The 18,614-nt window shown below is 32.2% G+C and overlaps 1 protein-coding gene across 1 annotated transcript in view; it reads right to left on the reverse strand.

The window, feature by feature from the left end:
* Positions 1 to 18,614, reverse strand: part of Pdhx (pyruvate dehydrogenase complex component X) — a 68,299-nt gene that overhangs the window by 21,632 nt on the left and 28,053 nt on the right. Inside the window, exons 3-7 of the mRNA XM_078046241.1 lie at positions 16,693 to 16,793; positions 11,775 to 11,974; positions 9,692 to 9,790; positions 4,438 to 4,612; positions 2,477 to 2,624 (exon numbers count right to left, since the gene is read on the reverse strand). Coding sequence (XP_077902367.1) covers positions 2,477 to 2,624; positions 4,438 to 4,612; positions 9,692 to 9,790; positions 11,775 to 11,974; positions 16,693 to 16,793 — 723 coding nt within the window. The remainder of the gene's footprint in view (positions 1 to 2,476; positions 2,625 to 4,437; positions 4,613 to 9,691; positions 9,791 to 11,774; positions 11,975 to 16,692; positions 16,794 to 18,614) is intronic.

The following is an 18,614-nucleotide window of genomic DNA, read 5'->3' on the forward strand; positions in this document are numbered from 1 at the left end:
AGAGGTTAAGCATTACTGGGTCCAATCCTCGGTACCAAAAAAAAAAAAAAAAAAAAAAAGAATCAGAAAGTACAATGGTGGTTGTCAGGGGTTAAGAGAAGAGAGGAATGGGGAGTTAGTGTTTAATATGAATGTAACTAATACCACTGAAATAACATTTAAACATGAAACAATCTAAAGAAAATTCTTTATAGAGAGGAAGAATAATAGCAGATAGCACTTTAGAGTTATACAAAGAAATGAAGACTGTCAGAAATGGAAAAACTATGCATATACAAAGAGACCCCCCCATTTTAAAACTCTTTTTTAAAGAGAGTTGATTTGCTATGGAAAAAAATCAATAACCATGTATCGTATGCTGGCACCACACAAAGAAACAAAGGATGACAATAACAGCACAAAATATAGGACAGAAAAAATGTAAGCAAATGGTTGTAAGGCTCTTATACATAAAATATTGTGATAAAAGTTGAAGGCAGACTGGGATAAGTTAAACAATTAGATTATAAATTCTAAGGGAGCCATTTCAAAGAGAGAAAATGGGGGGGGGGATAAAATAGAAATAAAATACAATCATAAAAAAAAGGGACTCCAAAAGGAGATAAGATGTGACAAAAGGAAGAGATAGGACAACTAAAAGCCAAAGAACAAAATGGTAGATTTAAATCCAATGATTACATTAAATGTGAATGGTCTAAACACCTTAATTATAATAGAGACTGCAAAATTGCATAAAAAAAGCAAGAACCAACTATATACTATCACATGAAACCTACTTAAATATAAGGACACAGATTAAAAGAATATTCTATAAAAATACAAATCAAAGTATTTTTGAATAGCTAGTAAAAGTAGAAATCAATGAAATTAAAATCACAGAAACAACTGAGAAAGTTAATAAAATCAAAGAAAATTGATAAACCTCTAGTCTGACAAAGAAGGCAAGAGAAGACTCAAATTACTAACACTGAAAACAAGTTATCACTTCAGATTACAGAGATACTATAATAAGATGTTATCATGAACAACTTTATGCCAATAAATTTGCTAACTCATATAAATGATAAAAATACAATCCCTAAAACATATATAATATAAAACGTTGAATACAAATAATCTCTGTGCCTGGTTTTAAAAATTGAGTTTGTACTTAAAAGCTCTATTCTGAAAAAGATCCCAGGCCTAGACAGCTTCACAGCTTCTGCCCAACAATTAAAAAATACAAATCCTACCAAAACTCTTCCAGAAAATGAAGGAGGAAACATTTCCCAACCTATCTAATAAATCTGATAACCCAGAGAAATAATCTCAAAGAAAGACAACTGCAAGCCAGTATTTCTCATAGGCAAGATTCTCAAGAAAATGTTAGAAAATGAAATCAAACAAAATACGAGTAAGTTAATGACTGAATGGTTTTATATGTGGACTATCAATTCATTCCACGTGTTCAGTCAAAAATAACAACAGGGAAAAGAAAGATTACATCAAAAGATGCACAGAAAATATCTAACAACATTCTCTGAAAACGAGGAATGGGAATTTCCTTAATCTGATAAAAGAGCATCTACCAAACTTACTTTTAATGTTAAAGACTAAATGCTTTCCCCCATATCAAGAATTTCTGCTTTTACTACTTATATTCATTATTGCACCAAAAACCTCAACCAGTGCAATAAGAAAACAAAACAAAAGGAAAAAGTTTGGAAAGAGGACTAAAACCATCACGCTAAAAATCCATGTCTCTAAGCAACTTCATTATTAGTTGATTTTTGGGAGGAGCATTACAAATTTAATAACCTAAAAAAGCATTTTGAAGAAATATAAAATTAAAATTTGTGAAAAAAGAATGACAGATATATTTACAACCAAAAATATTCTTTAAATCAGTTTTTAATTTTAAGCTTGCTAAAAATGTTCTGCTCAGATGTCATTATTAAAAAGTATTCAAAATAAAAACAACCATCTAGCAAGTCATGCATGTGTCCTTACAAAAACATTCACCTATGTGTAAGTGAAAGCATATTAAAAAATTAAGTCAATTTTTACAAACAAAACAAAACAAAAAACCCAACAACATACCCAACCAACCAAACCATAATACTATTTATAGGGCTAGAGTACGGCACAGAGCTGGACTCAACAACTGCATGCCAAATGAATGCACCTTATTGAAGTATCAAAACAGATTCTGTAATAAGCAACACAGAACAGATATCCTTATTCTGCACAAAAGTAACACATCCGTGATTTATTCATAATAAATAATATGTAATATGTAATAAGCTATGGAAATAATTTATTTCACATAAGGAAACATAATCATTTTTTTTCTAGCACTAAAATATACCTAGAGTGCAATTAGATTATGAAACTGAATTTAAAAGTCACATAAATGTGAATTTTAAAAATAAGGGATTCCATGATGGTTAGGTTAGCACATGTATTTATTGCATGAAGTAAATTCAACTTAACTAACCTTTGACCAGATCTTGTCTAACTTTTAAAACTGCTCCAAGGTCACAATCAGCAGTAGCATATGCATGAGGTACAGTACTTTTAGATTCAGTTAACCTCTTGGCAATAACTCTTCGTATATTGCTAGCAGGAATTTCAGTGAATGTACCCTGAAAATCACAAAAACAAAAACCAAATAAACAAAACTACAGCAATTTGTCCATTAAACCATAAGTAGAATAGAAAAATATAAAATGACTTTCCATCTGAAATCCAGTCTGTGACCCAATTAATGATACTAATTAAAGATTACTATAGGACTGGGAATGTAGCTCAGTTGGTCGAGTGCTTGCACTGCATCCACAAGGCCATGGGTTCAATCCCCAGTACCACACATATACACACACATACACACACAAAGATAAATATAGGAAAAGTACTATTAATAACTCTTTGTATAAAGGAAAGGGGAATGTAATAAATCTGAGAAGTTTTGGGCTTTAGTATACAACTTTAGGAAAAAGTTGTAAAATTTAAGTCTCAGTTGTAAATAGGATATCTTATGTTACTATGTTTAAGATAATTCAAAAACACATATATCAAATGATTAATTCCCCCACAGGTGCATGTGATGAGTAAATCTATACATATATATCAGATATTATACATGCATACTCTATACACACACACACACACACACACACACACATAGAAACATGTATGTGGATTGTAAGCAGCTTTTGTTACAAATTTCATTTAATAAAACTCAAAGCAGCCAATAAAACAACAATTCAACTACAGGAAATTCTTATAAAAAATGGCATAGAAAAGAAAAAGATAATCCATTATAATGGATAGTCTCTCAAATTATTTGTTTTGATTTGCAATTTGAAACAAAACCATGAGTATCTTATTCCTAGGAATTAAAAATATAGAGTATGAATAAGATAATAAAATCTTTCTATAACTTTACTATAACTTTTCCATTCTATTCTTGAACCTCTCACAAATGCATGATGGACTTCAAATTACATCTAATCCCTTTCTTTTCCCTTCACTCCATTCCAGGACAGAACTACAGTCACCTTAGGATAATATAATGCAACCAAAAATACAGCTGATTTCTTTTTTTTATATATCATCTCATAAAATTAAACATCTATGTTAGCAAAGCATTTGACCAAGTAGAATAAAAGCTCTCTACATTATTTAAGTATCTCAAAGGCTTATCTTTAATGTGAATAATCTGCTTTTTTAAAAAAAAACTGGATTTAACTATGAACAAAGTTTTGCATATGCAGTCAGTCATGAATCATCAATGTATATTAAAAAATCTGTCTCATTAACTTGTACTGTTTTCATCTCTTTTCAAAAATTATAATGAAATTTATTTCTCCATAAGTAAGAACAGTACAGGTATTTATTCCTTTTTATTTTTTTAAGTGCCTATTCAATTTTTAATGTAATTGTCCTGCATTTCTTTGATGGCAAGAAAAGGAATACAGAAAGGAAAAATCTGAAAACAAAACATAGCTGTTCAACTGCATGTATCTGAGAAGGCAAGTATGATTAGTTATATGATTCAGTCTGCACAGTTTTTCATAGTGAGTTTATCAATTCTCTAGCCAAGAATTAAAACATATCCATAAAAGGAGCCAGTGTCAGCTACAAATTATTATTACATCCAAGAAAAAAAAAAGAAAGACTTAGAGTATCATGAATGTAGAGCATACTTATGGTACTAAGGTTATGAAACTTATAAATTTAAGTTGAATCATAGTTCTAAAGTTCTACATAGAAGTTGGCACAAATTCAGTTTGTACTAGGAAATCTGCAAGAAAAGCACTGGGAGCATTTTTTTTTCTTCATAACTTTAAACTATTACAAAAATGGATGGATAAAAATACTCATAAAACATAGCAATTGTCCTAGTTTTCCTTCCCACTTATCTACAAAATGAAAACCTTACTCAAAGTACATTACCACAGCATTGGGTTGTCCAGGAATTGATACTGCTGGGATCATTGGCCGGGGATAAGATGGTCCAGGTGTGGCTTTTGGGGCCAAAGGTGCTATGGGAGTGGTTGGAGGAGCTGGGGCTGGTCTGGATTCAGTAATCTTGCCCTTTTGTTTCAACTGGACCAGGTTGAGAGCATCTCTGGAGATAAAAAGAAATCAGATAACTGTGATTAGCAACAAGATATATAAGACAGTTTTTATAAAATAGAAGAAATATGTGAAAGAAAGTTACAGAAATATAAAGACTAAAATATAATGCAAATCAATTATTTGAGCTAGAAAAGTAAATTCATTTCCTACATATTCTACAGCTTATTATTTGTCCAATGGCTGCATGTATATTTTCAAAGACTAAAATATAATGCAAATCAATTATTTGAGCTAGAAAAGTAAATTCATTTCCTACATATTCTACAGCTTATTATTTGTCCAATGGCTGCATGTATATTTTCAAAAACTAAATAATAATTAGAATTTTATCAAAGTAGCACCTTTAGATATTAATTTTTAAAAATCGAATTAGTCTTTCATTGGAAAGGAATCATTTGGTAGATGACCAATTCACTAATTAAAACATGTCCTCATTCTTTATACTTGTGAAATAATTTTTACATAGTATTCAGAAAGTGTCAAGTTTAATATATGTATGGCTATAAATCATTATTTATTCTAGTGTAAATAATATCGTTTATGGCCAGGAAATCATATCATTTCAAATTTGTTCAATAAGCACAATCTTGTGTAATAAATGTAACCACAGTATCATTTACAATAAAAAATAACTAGTTACAGATTATCACTCTGTAATACAAATTTGTTTTTAAAAGGATACTGAATATGCCAAGACCTCAATTCAGTGTGTTAAGTTATAGCATGTAAAAAGTAATGTACAAAACCAATACCTTGTTTGAAAAATTTAATACCCGAATTAAGAAATACTTTTTCAATTTAAGTAAAACTGTTTTCCTTAATATAAAAACAACTTCAGTATGACATGAATCTAAAGATTTGAGGGACACCCCTAACACACACCGGAATATTTGGCAGGAAAGAGGATCGTTCCATGCTTTACATTAGATCCAGAAAGGGGTTCATAAACTTATCTTTAAGTGCAGCTAACATCCTTATTTAAGAAAATTAAAGAACTAACACTTTAAATGAGAGGTCATATTGACAAAGAAATCTAAATTGGTACATCGTCTTGGATTCCTAAAAATGGGGGTAAAAGTGGAAATATGAGTCTATCATGTGTGGGGTAAGTGCTTATGTTATTAATCTTATACCAGTCTTGTGGAAAGGTGTTATTAACCCTCATTTACAGATGAGTAGACTCAAAAAGGTTAAACCCCATGTCTATGTCAGTATTTCTTGGGTACTTAGTGAATTCTAGATGTTAGGGCACGCAATGCTAAGCAAGATACTTCCATCAAGGAGCTTTATTCTATAGGGGTAGTCATACAATAATCACATAAATTATAATGACAGTGATGAATCTAAAATAAAGAAAACAAAGCTGAGCAATAAGTTAGAGAGTGATGGACAAGAAGAGGGGTTATTTTAAAACAGAATGATCAGGGAAGATCTGAACAGATAATATTTGTGCTGAATTATGCAAAGGACAAAGACTCAAGAGGGGAAAATTACATTTCTAGTCAGAAGGAAGAACAAATATAAAGGCAGAAAAAATGTGCTTCTTCTACTAACAGAGGAGGGCTGGCACAGGAAGGAGTGTTGTGAACAAAGAGGATTAAAAGATAAAAGTCAGAGAGGGAGACAGCTAAGAGCTGCCAGGGCTGAGGTCGAACTAAGGCATGGCAAACTCTAAAGCCCACACATCTCCTACCATTTTTTCAATATCTATGCACATATAGCACAAGTTAAACATAAACTAGGACAGAGTTTTCTTATAAGAATAGAGAAGCAGAGAATTAAGTGTATCTAAGTTCAACAGCAATCCTGGGATTGAATAAAGAAATAGAATCTATCTAATCTAAAGCTATAAGTAGGACCTCCAGGCACTTGCTTTCTTAAAGACAGTCACATGTAGAAGCAAAGTAAAGTTTATATGCTTTTATACAACATATATTTAGAGCAATATGTTTGCTTAAATGTTAAATTAAAACTGACACCTATGATCTTCTCCAAAATGCTATGGGCGACAGGCACTTCCTCAGCAGTTGTAACTAACCGTTGTATCCTACTTACACTTGTAGTCGACAAGGTATGGAAGAAAGACATCCTCACCATTTTTAGAAGGTGTGCTAAGATATTTTGAGGCAGCTTATGCCAAAGCCTGCAAGTTTTCAATCATTTAAGATGACCTTTCTGTAGATGAAACCAGGCCAAATTTTTTTTCTAAAGCTCACCTTAGGATTAAACTTAAAACACAGGTACTTTTAGTAGCATATAAAACCAAAATCCTCAATAATGCATGAAGAATCCATTTATCTCCTGAAACTTTTTATAAATTTTGTATTTGGACAACCTAAAGGTTGACTTTCATTTTTAAAAAAATATATACGTATATGTATTTTTTTTTAGTTGTTGATGGAACTTTATTTTCTATACAGTGTTAAGAATCCAACTTAGTGCCTCACACATGCTAGGCAAGCACTCTACCTCTGAGCTACGACACCACTCCAGTTGACCTCCTTATGGTTAAGGAACAACTTGGGAAGAAAACTGAATTAAAAAACTGGCAAAAATATTAAAAGGACATTTCTTCAATATTGCTTTCTTAGGCTATTCAGAAGATAAAAGCATTTATGCTCTTCTTAGGAAATATGATGATAATGTTACGATTTTCAATGTAGGTTTAAAAAAATTTTAGGATATCTATACAAATTATATATATTAAGTATAGCTAGAAGGAGAAAAAAGAAAAGAAGAAAACTTTATTTCTTTACTCCACTACTGTCACACTGCTGAGCTGCTTCCCATAAAGTCAGCTAACCACCAAGTTCAAGGACCTTTTCTTAGATTCAACCCTTATTTTCATCTATATCCCAGAGGTCTCCTAATACAGGAATTTAGCCTTTTAAATAGTTTAGCTCCTGATGATCTAAAACTATTACTGCTTTATTATCTACCAAACCTACCTCTCTAATCCCAACCTATCTTCTTTGATATATCTTTATCTCACTGCTCCTGACCGGATAGCTTCTAAGTGCTGACAATAAGCTTCAAATAATACTTCACCAAGACAAAAGCTTTCCCAAACCCCTTAACTTCCATTTCCAGAGCCAACATTTTCATCATCCACACCAGAATACCAAATCCACTTGTGGATTTGTTGCTGTGCTGGCCTGTGTGCCACATTCAGTCTTTCACAAAGGCTTCTGTACTCTACCCTCATGTTTTCTGCATCAGAGTTTCTTTTAAGTCCTCTACCCACATGCAAGCACAATATTCATCATCTCTTACCTGGATTATCTTTGAGCCAGCGAATCTCAACTTTCTCTTTACCTCATGTCTTTGCCCAAACTCAACTCACACAAACCTGCAGAACCAATCCTTTTAAAGCCATAATTATTTTGCATTTCACTAAATCTTTCAATGAGTAATGAATTAAACATAATCTCTTCATCTAATCCCTTAAAATTATAGGCAAAGCAAGTCTATTTTGTTATGAAAATAGTTGTTTTATTCCATTTTTATGGGCAGATCTACTAAGCATAGATAGTAGATCTAAAGTTAAGATATCAACAGTATTTACTGAATGAAGGTTGATGTGGGGAGAAAACCAGGCTTAAATGCTATCAGGATTCTTAATTTTAGTTTTTTATGGCTAACTGAAACCTTCAAGTCCTTTAACTAAAAATCCCACAATCTAGGATGTTGCCATTCAGTAGGTTCTCAGGAAAGCTGATTTCCAACTCAGTGTGTGTAATGGACCCATATACACATTTGGATAACAAATCAGTAAGACCATAATATAGATAAATGAGAACACCTAAGAAATAAAGCCCTTCTATTTTCAATAAAAGAAACACTCAAAAGTAATCCAATATTCTAATGAATAGTAAACTAGTGAAAATAAGTCAAGTCACCTTGTTCAGCATTTATTTTATAACCTTTACTCTATTTCTACTTACAAAAATTTTGCCCAGAATTATTTATTAATATTAAACATGGAATGAGCATATTGCTTTAAAACACTAACTCAATTTGAAATGTTTAATGTGACTGCCTAGACAAATGTAGCACATATCCACTATGGTGGTTTTACATTATTAGTTTCATAAACCTATTTGTTCATTCTTTGTCTTCTCAGAATGAGTCCCAACAGAAAAGGGGCCATTTATTTAAATAACTCTTGAAAGATTTGCAAATTGAAACAAATGGAAAGACACACCAGTTTCTTGAGTAGAAAGATTCATCATCATAAAGATGCCAGCTCTTAATAAATTAATTTAGTACAATTACATAAAAATACCATAGCACCCCCACCTCATATGGAGCTAAAAGAGTTGTTTAAAATTCATGGGGGTGGGGTACTGGGATTGTGGCTCACTGGTAAAGTGCTTGCCCAGTATGTGTGAGGCACTGGGTTCGATTCTCAGCACTGCATATAAATAAATGAATACAACAAAGACCATCAACAACTAAAAATACATATAAAAAAATTCACTTGGGAGAATAAAACAAGAACATACCAATAAAACCAGTTTATTGAAAAAGAAGACCAATGGAAAAAATATGATCTATCAGCTTTTAAGGCATAACTATAAAATTCTTTTAATTGTAAGTATGGTGCTAAAAATGTATGGTACCAACTTATGGAAAAACATCAATGGACTAGAAATGGAAATACAAAAAGAAAAATGCTTTGTAACAAATTAATAAAACTGAAATACATTAAGAATCAAATTGTTTAAAAAAATGTATTTCCACATTTTAGAAATTAATTGTGATTGGGTGACAGTTTAACACAAACTTGAAACAATATAGTTTTACTGTTCTACACTTAATTTTCTGCATTTATTACTATTTCTAAGAATCTTAGTTGCTAAATTAGAACTGTTTTTCAGTTATGTTACAATTATTCAGAAAACTATCCTTGTTCAGACCACGATTTAGTGACAAAAGCAATTAAAAGCACAAAAGAACAATGTACCTCCTTTTTAATGTTAACTCATTAAAAAGGCTTTTAAATTCTTTGGGGGGGGGGAGGAAAGATAAATAATGGACTTGATTATTATAAAAAGCACACACATACTCTTTAGTGAATATCCCCCGAGGGCCAGTAGCTGTACCCTGGCTAGCATTCAGTGCATGTTTCTCCAGAATGTTTCGAGCAGCTGGACTTAAACGAAATCTAAGAAGAAAACATGAAGATTAATTGAACTAATTAAGACTTATATTGTTTCAAATACATCTAAATGTCAACAGCTTTGCTGATAATTAGAAAAGCAAAATCTTATACTAAAACTAAAATGACTCCCATAGATGGACATAGTCAGATAAATCTTTATCTAGAATCTAGTTTATTTTAATATCAAACATTCTTATAAAAATTTAGTTTCTATTTCAAACTATTTATTTAATAAGAGTAAATAATCTAGTGAAAAGAGCTTCAATTCTGACTACGTTTCACATGGCTCCTCCTTTTTTTTTTTTTTTTTTTTACTATAATAAACAATACATAAAATTTACCACCTTAAGCATTAGGTGTAAAGTTGAGTGGCATTAAGTACAATCCCACTGTTGGGGAACCATTATCAATCCCCAGAACTTTCTCAGCTGCCCAAATCAAAATTCTGTATATATTGAACAGTAACTGTTTATTTCTACCTCCCCTCAAAACCCGACAACCACTGCTCTATTTCTCTCTACCAATCTGACTACTCTGAGCACTTCTTCATTTAAGTGTAGTCACATAATATCTGTCTTTTAGTGATGGCTTAGTTTTTTCATCATAATGTCTTCAGAGTTCATCTATGTTGTATTATGTGTCAGAATGTCCTTCTTTTTCAGACTGAATAACATTTCAAGGTATGTACACAGCATTTTAGACACGAGTCATTGCCACCATTTTTCTACTGTGAATAATGATGCATAAACCTGGATATTCAAACACTGAGTGTTTGCTTTAAATTCTTTAGAGCATATACCCAGAAGTAGAACTGCTGAGTGATAAGGTAATTCTCTTTTTTTGAGGAAATGCCACATTACTCTCTATAGCAGCTGTGCCATTTTACATGCTCATCCGCATTGCATACAGTTTCAATTTTTTGCACATCTTCACCAACACTTGTTATATTCTGAGGTGGTTTTTTTGTTTGTTCTTGTTTTTTTGGATATCAGCCATACTGATCAATGTGCTGTCGCATCCTGGTGGTTTCGTTTTGCACTTCTCTAATGATTAGTGTAGTGAGCAACTTTTCTGTGCCTATTAGCCATTTGTTTATCTTTTGGGGGGCAATGTCTATTTAAATTTCTGTGCCATTTTCAATTTTGGTTGTTTCATTATTACTGAACTATATCCTTAATATAATTTTTAAAGTCCTTAGTATTACCTGAAAATGCTTCTATTTTCACATATACTCCAGAAGAATAAGAGAGGGGAAAACAAACTCATTGATTTCATGAGCTAGTAAGCCCATAGTCATATGACTAGCAAGCATCTACTTTTTTATTAAGGACTTTAAGCAAAGTAGCAAATGTAAATAACTACATAATCTCATGAAGAAAATGAGTAAAACAGGCTGGGTCTGAAAGTTTAAAACTGACAAATGGAGAACATTTTAATGTATTTGCTACTGTAAATACATCTGCTTGATATGGGCCTACTGTCATCAAATTTTTAGATTTTTTCCAAGAGAAAGTGAAGTTTTAGATTATTGAATAAGATTAATCAGTAACCAATTAAAAAAAATTTTTTAATCACTGCATGACCTAATAACACACAAGTTTATAGGCCAGTTGGTGTTTAAGAGAATATATAGTGGGACTTCAGATTCACGAGTCTCTAATGAAGTTTGGTATATTGAGTGCCACTCTGGAATTCTAAAACCTAATTCAAATTCAATGTGAAAACATACTGTTTTGTTCTCCATTGGGCAAGCAGAGTCTTCAGTGCACCTGGAACGTAACAGGTATTCAGTAACAATTGCTGAATGAACAATGATGGTAAAATAATCATTCTTAGACCTCAGTGTCCTCAGAGAAATAAGGGAAATTTAGCAACTTTCTATGTAATGTACAAAGATGCTTTAAATAAGATAATGATTAAAACCATAAGAGTGGCCATAACAATTTTTTTTTTAAATTAACATTATCATTCAAATAAACATACTCACTGCGGTGTCCCTGCTGTGTGTTCCTTCTTAACAGGGAGAGAAATCTGTGGTTCTGATGAGGGGTGAGGCACTGATGGTTTTGAAACTGGTGGTGGAGGACCAACATCTTTGGGAATTTCAACTTGTTTCCAATCTTGTCCTTCTTCAACCATCAAACCAATTAGTGAACCCAGTCGTATGTTTTTAGTTCCCTCTTCAACCTGTATTTTAAAAACAAACAAACAAAAAAAGTAGAGATAGAAAGGCTCATCAATGTCAAGTAGTTTATGTCTTGATGGGTAATCAAGGAAAGATCTCTTAATTTGAACTAAGAGTCTCAACCTCCTACCTTCCTTCCCTTCTGCCTTCCACTCATGCCCTCCTTCACCAGCCTTCCTCTCCCATTTATTAATAATACTTCCTGAGATGAAGGAAAAATCTAGAATCTCTCATTTTCATGGCAGCCTTCAAATATGTGAGTTACCATTGTTTATTGTTTTTGATGTCAAGTAATACAAATCTAAAACAGGAGACTATGGTTACATATCTCAATTATTTTCTTTCTCAGACAATTTCTATACATTATCTTTCTCAGACAATTTTTACACATTTCAAGAGCTCATATGGGCTTAATCCCCCCATTAGTCCTAACTACTAAAATTAATTTAAAATAAAATCTTTTCAGTAAACTTAGTCTCTGTGGGAAGGCCAGGGAAGAATGTTCCATTGTACAGATAGTAATGGAACTACTGAACTATTGTACTGATAGTATTGAACTGGCTAACTATTCTGGTTAATGTTAAGAATATTTAACTTTAGTATTTAATTCTTCCCCTGAATATCTACTTATAGAATCTGAAAAATAAAATAAAATAATGAGTTTTTTAAAGTTTATCAATAACATTAAGGTGTCCTACTTAACCAGTTTTTTTAGATAATATTTACCAACTAAAAACCTAAGATCAAAGATGATTTTTTAAATTAAGAAAAATAGATTTTAAGCATATCAGCAGCATTAACTTATAAATGAAAGGCTGATTCTAATTTACTTATTAAATGAAGTCCCTAGAAAACCTGTAGATAACAATATTTGTAGGCTTAGTATTGGAAGAAAATGTCATTCCTTTAAAATTTTCTATTATTTCCTTTCAATTACTCTAAATAATGCTCATCACAGATGTATCGAATGAATAGCAGAATTACAGGCTGTAGAACATTCATTAATACAATAATTATAAGGAAAAGCATAATACCTAGCATGGGTTTGACATTTCTGATGCATATTAGTATGTGCATTATTCTTAAAACAATAAAACATAAATTCTGAGAACTAGGAAGCCTTCTAAATTTACTAATTGCCAATGGGGAAGAAAAGGAACAATACTTTAATGAAGCACATGTATATATACATGTATACATTTATATATAGATAAATGGACATATGAAACTAATTAAGAATAAACAATGAATTATAAGCTGTGGGAAAAGACTAAACAATCCAAGAAAAATTTAGTTGCAAAAGTTTTACTTAAAACTTAAAAAAAAAAGTTTTACTTCTGCAAACTATTCATTTTTCATTTCTATGTCAAAAGATGAGTTAAGATTATTATTAGGTTAACATTTTCTCCATCTAAAAGTATTTAATTAGCTGTTTATGAAATGCCTACTAAAAATCACAAAGTAAATGAGTAATTCTTTAAAAACTCATAGAAATAAGAAGCATTAAATGATATGAAGTCCACTTGATAATTCCTTTCAAGAGTGAATCAGCCGTAAGATCAGTATCCAAGTTCAAAGAATATGATTCAAATGTAAACCATTCCCTTGTAGGGGAAAGTTTTGTTTTAAAAATATCAACAGATTTCTGAAATGTGAGTCAGATACTGTACTAAATTTGAAACTGAAATCTCCTTTTCTGATTAATTTACTGTAAATCATATATATGATTCCACATATATCCTACCAACATGACATTAACATTTTCAAAGAGGCAGTAACAAGTTTTTATTATCATTTCACTTTTTACTGTATCTAAATATCAAACAATATTTAAAGTACTCACATTTTTCCCCATGCATAAATATTTAAAACTGGTGTTGACTTAGTACATAGGAGTAAATCATACTCTGCAAAACTGTGTTTAGAAACCAAACAGGCCTTTGGTACTGTTCTGTCCAAATCAGCACTTCTTAATATGAAATGAAAAAATTTTACACTTTGCCCTATAAACTTATAGCTTATTAATAGTGAAATTCTGAATTAAGTCTGTCATTCAAAGTACTAGCCTTCCTTCCCAGTTTTGTACAGACTTCCTGGGTTTCAATGTTGAAACTCCATTAATTATTAGTTATATGGTCTTAGGTTTGTCTATTTCACCATGCCGATTTCTTTAAAATAAAAACCAGTAACAGCAGGTATGTGTGGTTGTTATGAGGAATAAATGAGTTACATGTGAGGCACTTAGAAGAACATGTCACTTACCATAAATATTAAAGATATTATTTTTAAAACAAGAAATACTATCAACAGGATCAAGATTGGACTATAGAGTGCACCTTGATAAGGGCTGGAAATTCCTGCCTAATGGCCCAGCGTGTGGCTGGTAGCACTAGAGGGCAAATAGCAACATATAAAAGGTGGTAAGGCCTGAGATAAATTCTTAATAACACTGATAGGCTAAATTTCATCCCTCTACCTGTACCAGAGATGTTCCCAAGCAGTGACATTAAACATCTGCAACTATACCAAATAGAGCTCACCTATGTTTATCAGTGTACCCAAAAGTATAGAACGCTGAAATCAAGGCACAAAGTAAAATTAAAGTGTGCTAAGTATTATTTTACACTTAAAATATAATTCAGATGCAAAACTATAAGAGTATTTAGAAAGCCAAACTGTGAAGATAAAATACAAAACCTCTTAAATTTCTAAGAGTAAAATGTACTATGATTTCTAAGCCTTTCAAATATGTGTGCTCAAAATTTGACATTAGAGTTGCAGTACTTATTTTCAGTGTTCAGTTTAGTTTTATTATCATCCCTTGCCTTTTAATAAGCTCAATTATCCAACTCTTTGATTCCGAAAGCAGAAGTCTCTTAAATGTATTACTCCTGTAAAAATCATGTTATTTTGTTTGGAAAAATGAGAATTATTCCACAGCGAAAAAGATGGGTACAACTCTTGCTGATGGTGATGGTGGTGAGGGTTGACGCAGGAGAGAAGACAAAACCAAAAGGCACTAATGAGTCCACCTTAATTTGTTCCCTCTGTGAAACTGTATAACATTGTGACATGAATATATTCCCACTGCCATCGTCCAAAAAGCATGTAGAATAATAATAAAAATACAAAGCCCTAAAACACACAATCTTTTCTTTGGCAGGAATACCCTCCCAAACCTTTCAGAGCATTAGGGACCATATGACTAGGCACTCCTGACCCACTGACATGGTTAGCCATTTGAAATGCATTACTAAGCAGTTAAGTGGAAAATGCTATAAATTCTGAAAGACTTTTTCAGCCAAGCAATTCAGAACTAGGGCCAAGAGCACAGCCTGTCAAAAGCACACCCAATAAAATGCAAACTGGGTTTATTACATATGGCAATGTAAGCAATCTTTCTCTTCCTCAAAATACTACATAAATTAGTCAAATTATTTTTGGTAAGTATATTTTTTATTTTCTCAGTTATAAAGGTAAACATTTTAATCTTCAATTCAGATTTCCTCTGAGGAAGTTAACTATATTTTAAACAATGTGCTTCAATCATAGACAGATGTTTGATATATTAAGTTGTCGGGAATAAAATAAGTGGCTAGAAAATATAGACATAAAAGGCAGTGGCACACGCCTGTAATCCCAGAGGCTTGGGAGGCTGAGGTAGGAGAATCTGTAGTTCAGAGCCAGCCTCAGCAACAGCAAGGCACTAAGCAACTCATTAAGTTGCTAATAAAAAACAAAATAGGGCTGGGGATATGGCTTAGTGGTCGAGTGCCCCCAAGTTCAATCCCTAGTACCATCTCCAAAGGACTTTCTAGTAAGAAACACTAATTTAAAAGTTATAAGATCTATATCTAATTAGAGTATAACATTCTAAGGTATGGTCTTTGGACCAAATAGACAATGGAGGGTGATATATCCATCCTAAATGCAGAGATGAGCTGGTGGCTCAGAACTAAAAACATATCGACAAGGGACTACCATTAGAGGTATGTCTTACCAGTACAAATCAAACTATAGAGGCATAAATAAATATTTATTGGTTAGTCACAAACAACTGATACAAATGCTTAGACTCACATAGAATGACATGGGAGTTATTTGTATATTCTCTCACTTAAATTTCCCTAATACCCCATGGTCTGTTATAATCTTCTCTACTTTATTATGAAGCAAAGGATAAAGAATTTGCTTCTCATTATGCAGTTATAACTGCAGAAGAAGACTTTAGCTACATGATTCAGGTGGCACTGTGACTCCCAGAAACCACAGTCTTAGCTGCTATTCTATACTATCTGGCAAATGTTCTGGAAATGAAGAAACAACACATGGATTGGCTACATCAGTAGAAAAGTATTTTACCATATGCGAATTTACGCATTTTATTTTACTTTACTCGTGAGTTTTAAAATTCCATCTAAAAATAACATATGCATTACAGAAAATTTAGAAAATACAAAAAACACAATTCGAATTAAAAATGTACTATGTAAAAGATAATACAACAATATAAATAAAGAGGTAACTTTCTTTCAAAAACTTTACATTTAAGAAATCTTCATCCTACCAATGTAATTAATGCCACATCATGTACAACCAGAAGAATGGGAAGTTATACTCCATATGTGAATAATATATCAAAATACATTCTACTGTCATGTATTAAAAATAAAAAAAAGAAATCTTCATCCTATAGAAGATAATCCAAATGAAAACTTACCACTATTTTGGCCAAGATGCCGTCATCACTTGCATCTAAGGTAACCACAGCTTTGTCAGTCTCAATTTCACATAATGCATCTCCAGCACTCACAGCTTCACCTACAAAACAAGACTGGGTTTGTTTTGTTTTTTTAAAATATGAATATCTGTAGATGTGTGTAAAACATAATTAACAAAATACTCTATAGTTACTTCTGGGTTGTGAAATTATAAACAGTTCTCATCTCATGTGTGTGTGTTTTTTTTTTTTTTTGTGTGTGTGTGTGTGTGTGTGTGTGTGTACACTTTGTTGTATTTTCTGAAAGCTTTATAAGGGGTATAATTATATTTGTTGTAATAAAAAGCTATTGCTAAGATTACTGAACAAATATCAAAAGTAAAATCACACTGAGACAATAGCAAAAAATGAATATTCTCTCCAGAACAAATCAGTTTCAGACCCTGTATCTCTTTTTCTTTTAACAGTGCCAAGGACCACACCCAGGGCCTCATCATGCTATCCCTGAGTTAAACTCCCACCCCTATCTCCTGCTAATTTGACTAATACTCTATAGAGAGAAGTTTCGTAATTAATAGTACTTTTTGGTTTACATCTTAGGGCAAGTTCAAAAATCCTATCTGTACCACACAGCATAAATGAATAAAGCATACACAGCATAAAAAAGAGAAAATCAATATGGCTGATGTCAAATTAAGGACCAGTTCTGTGCAATAGAAAAGATATGAAAACTTAAAAACCTGAGCAGGAACTGACATTACAGACATGCTGGTTTCTGGATCAAAAAGTAGGTTTGTGATGGGGAGGAAAGAAGAGACAGATTTCCTTTAGGAAGTACAGGGAACTAAAAGTGGCCTTGTGGAGCCAGGGGACTCAAATCAGCTTTACCACCTGAAGCTAGGGCTAAGTCAGGCTGACGAAATGAGCCATCAAAACCTGACTAAGACTAAGGCTTTATTCAGAAACTGGGGGTGTAGGAGATAGAGGACAAAAACACTGCCCCAATATCAGAAACCAAGTCAAACAACCTTCTGGCTCCAGGACTGCATCTGTCAATATTCCCAGTATCCATAGCAAAATCCAGGGGCTAAGGGGAAGATAAGGGATGGGCAAGAGGGAAGACATTGAGAAAAACAGAAAAACCTTCCATTCAAAAGTAAACCATAAAACAAGGTCCTGAAACATTAAGAAATCTGATGCTAAGAAAGCAAGTCACAAAATCAATAACTGGAACAGAAACAGATTTGAGAAGCAATTCTTTAGTGCAATCTGCCAAAGATTTTAAAATAAGTATCTGGAGGATGTTAAAAATATAAGTGAAGATAAAACAGCCATCACAAGGACAATAATTTTTTTAAAAAATGTATAGAAATGAAACAAAACAGCATCAAGTAGAAAGGAAAAAAGCTAATTAAAAATATTGGAAATAAAAAAATTAAGTCATCAAAAAAAAAAAAAAAGGTATATATTCTAGAGTGGACATAGCAAAAGAATGATTTTGAAAGCTAGCACAAAGAAACTATCCAGAACTTAATACATGCAGATAAAAAAATTTAAAAAAAAATAGAAAGGAAAAGAAAAGAGTAGCTAAATGACATAGATTGAGGCTGCAATGTTTGTCTTATGAACTTCCTGGGGAAGACTTGGGGGGCTAGTGGAGAAGCAATACCTGAAGAAATAATTGCCAAAATTTTTTCCAGAACTAGAGATGTATACCTTCATAATATTAAGAGTTTGAAATACCCGTTATTGACTGAGAGGGGGCACAAGAGAGCCTTGTGGCATGTAAGGAATGTCCTAAATCTTGTAGGTAGAGGTACATATAAATATTGAGATATATTCTATGCAAGTTAAAACGGTGACAAAATTTTAACAGGAAAAAGAGTATTAGAGCATGTAAACATAATTCACATTAGATACAC

Source organism: Ictidomys tridecemlineatus, chromosome 4 (assembly GCF_052094955.1).
Source record: "Ictidomys tridecemlineatus isolate mIctTri1 chromosome 4, mIctTri1.hap1, whole genome shotgun sequence".
In the NCBI taxonomy this organism is placed as follows: Eukaryota; Metazoa; Chordata; class Mammalia; order Rodentia; family Sciuridae; genus Ictidomys; species Ictidomys tridecemlineatus.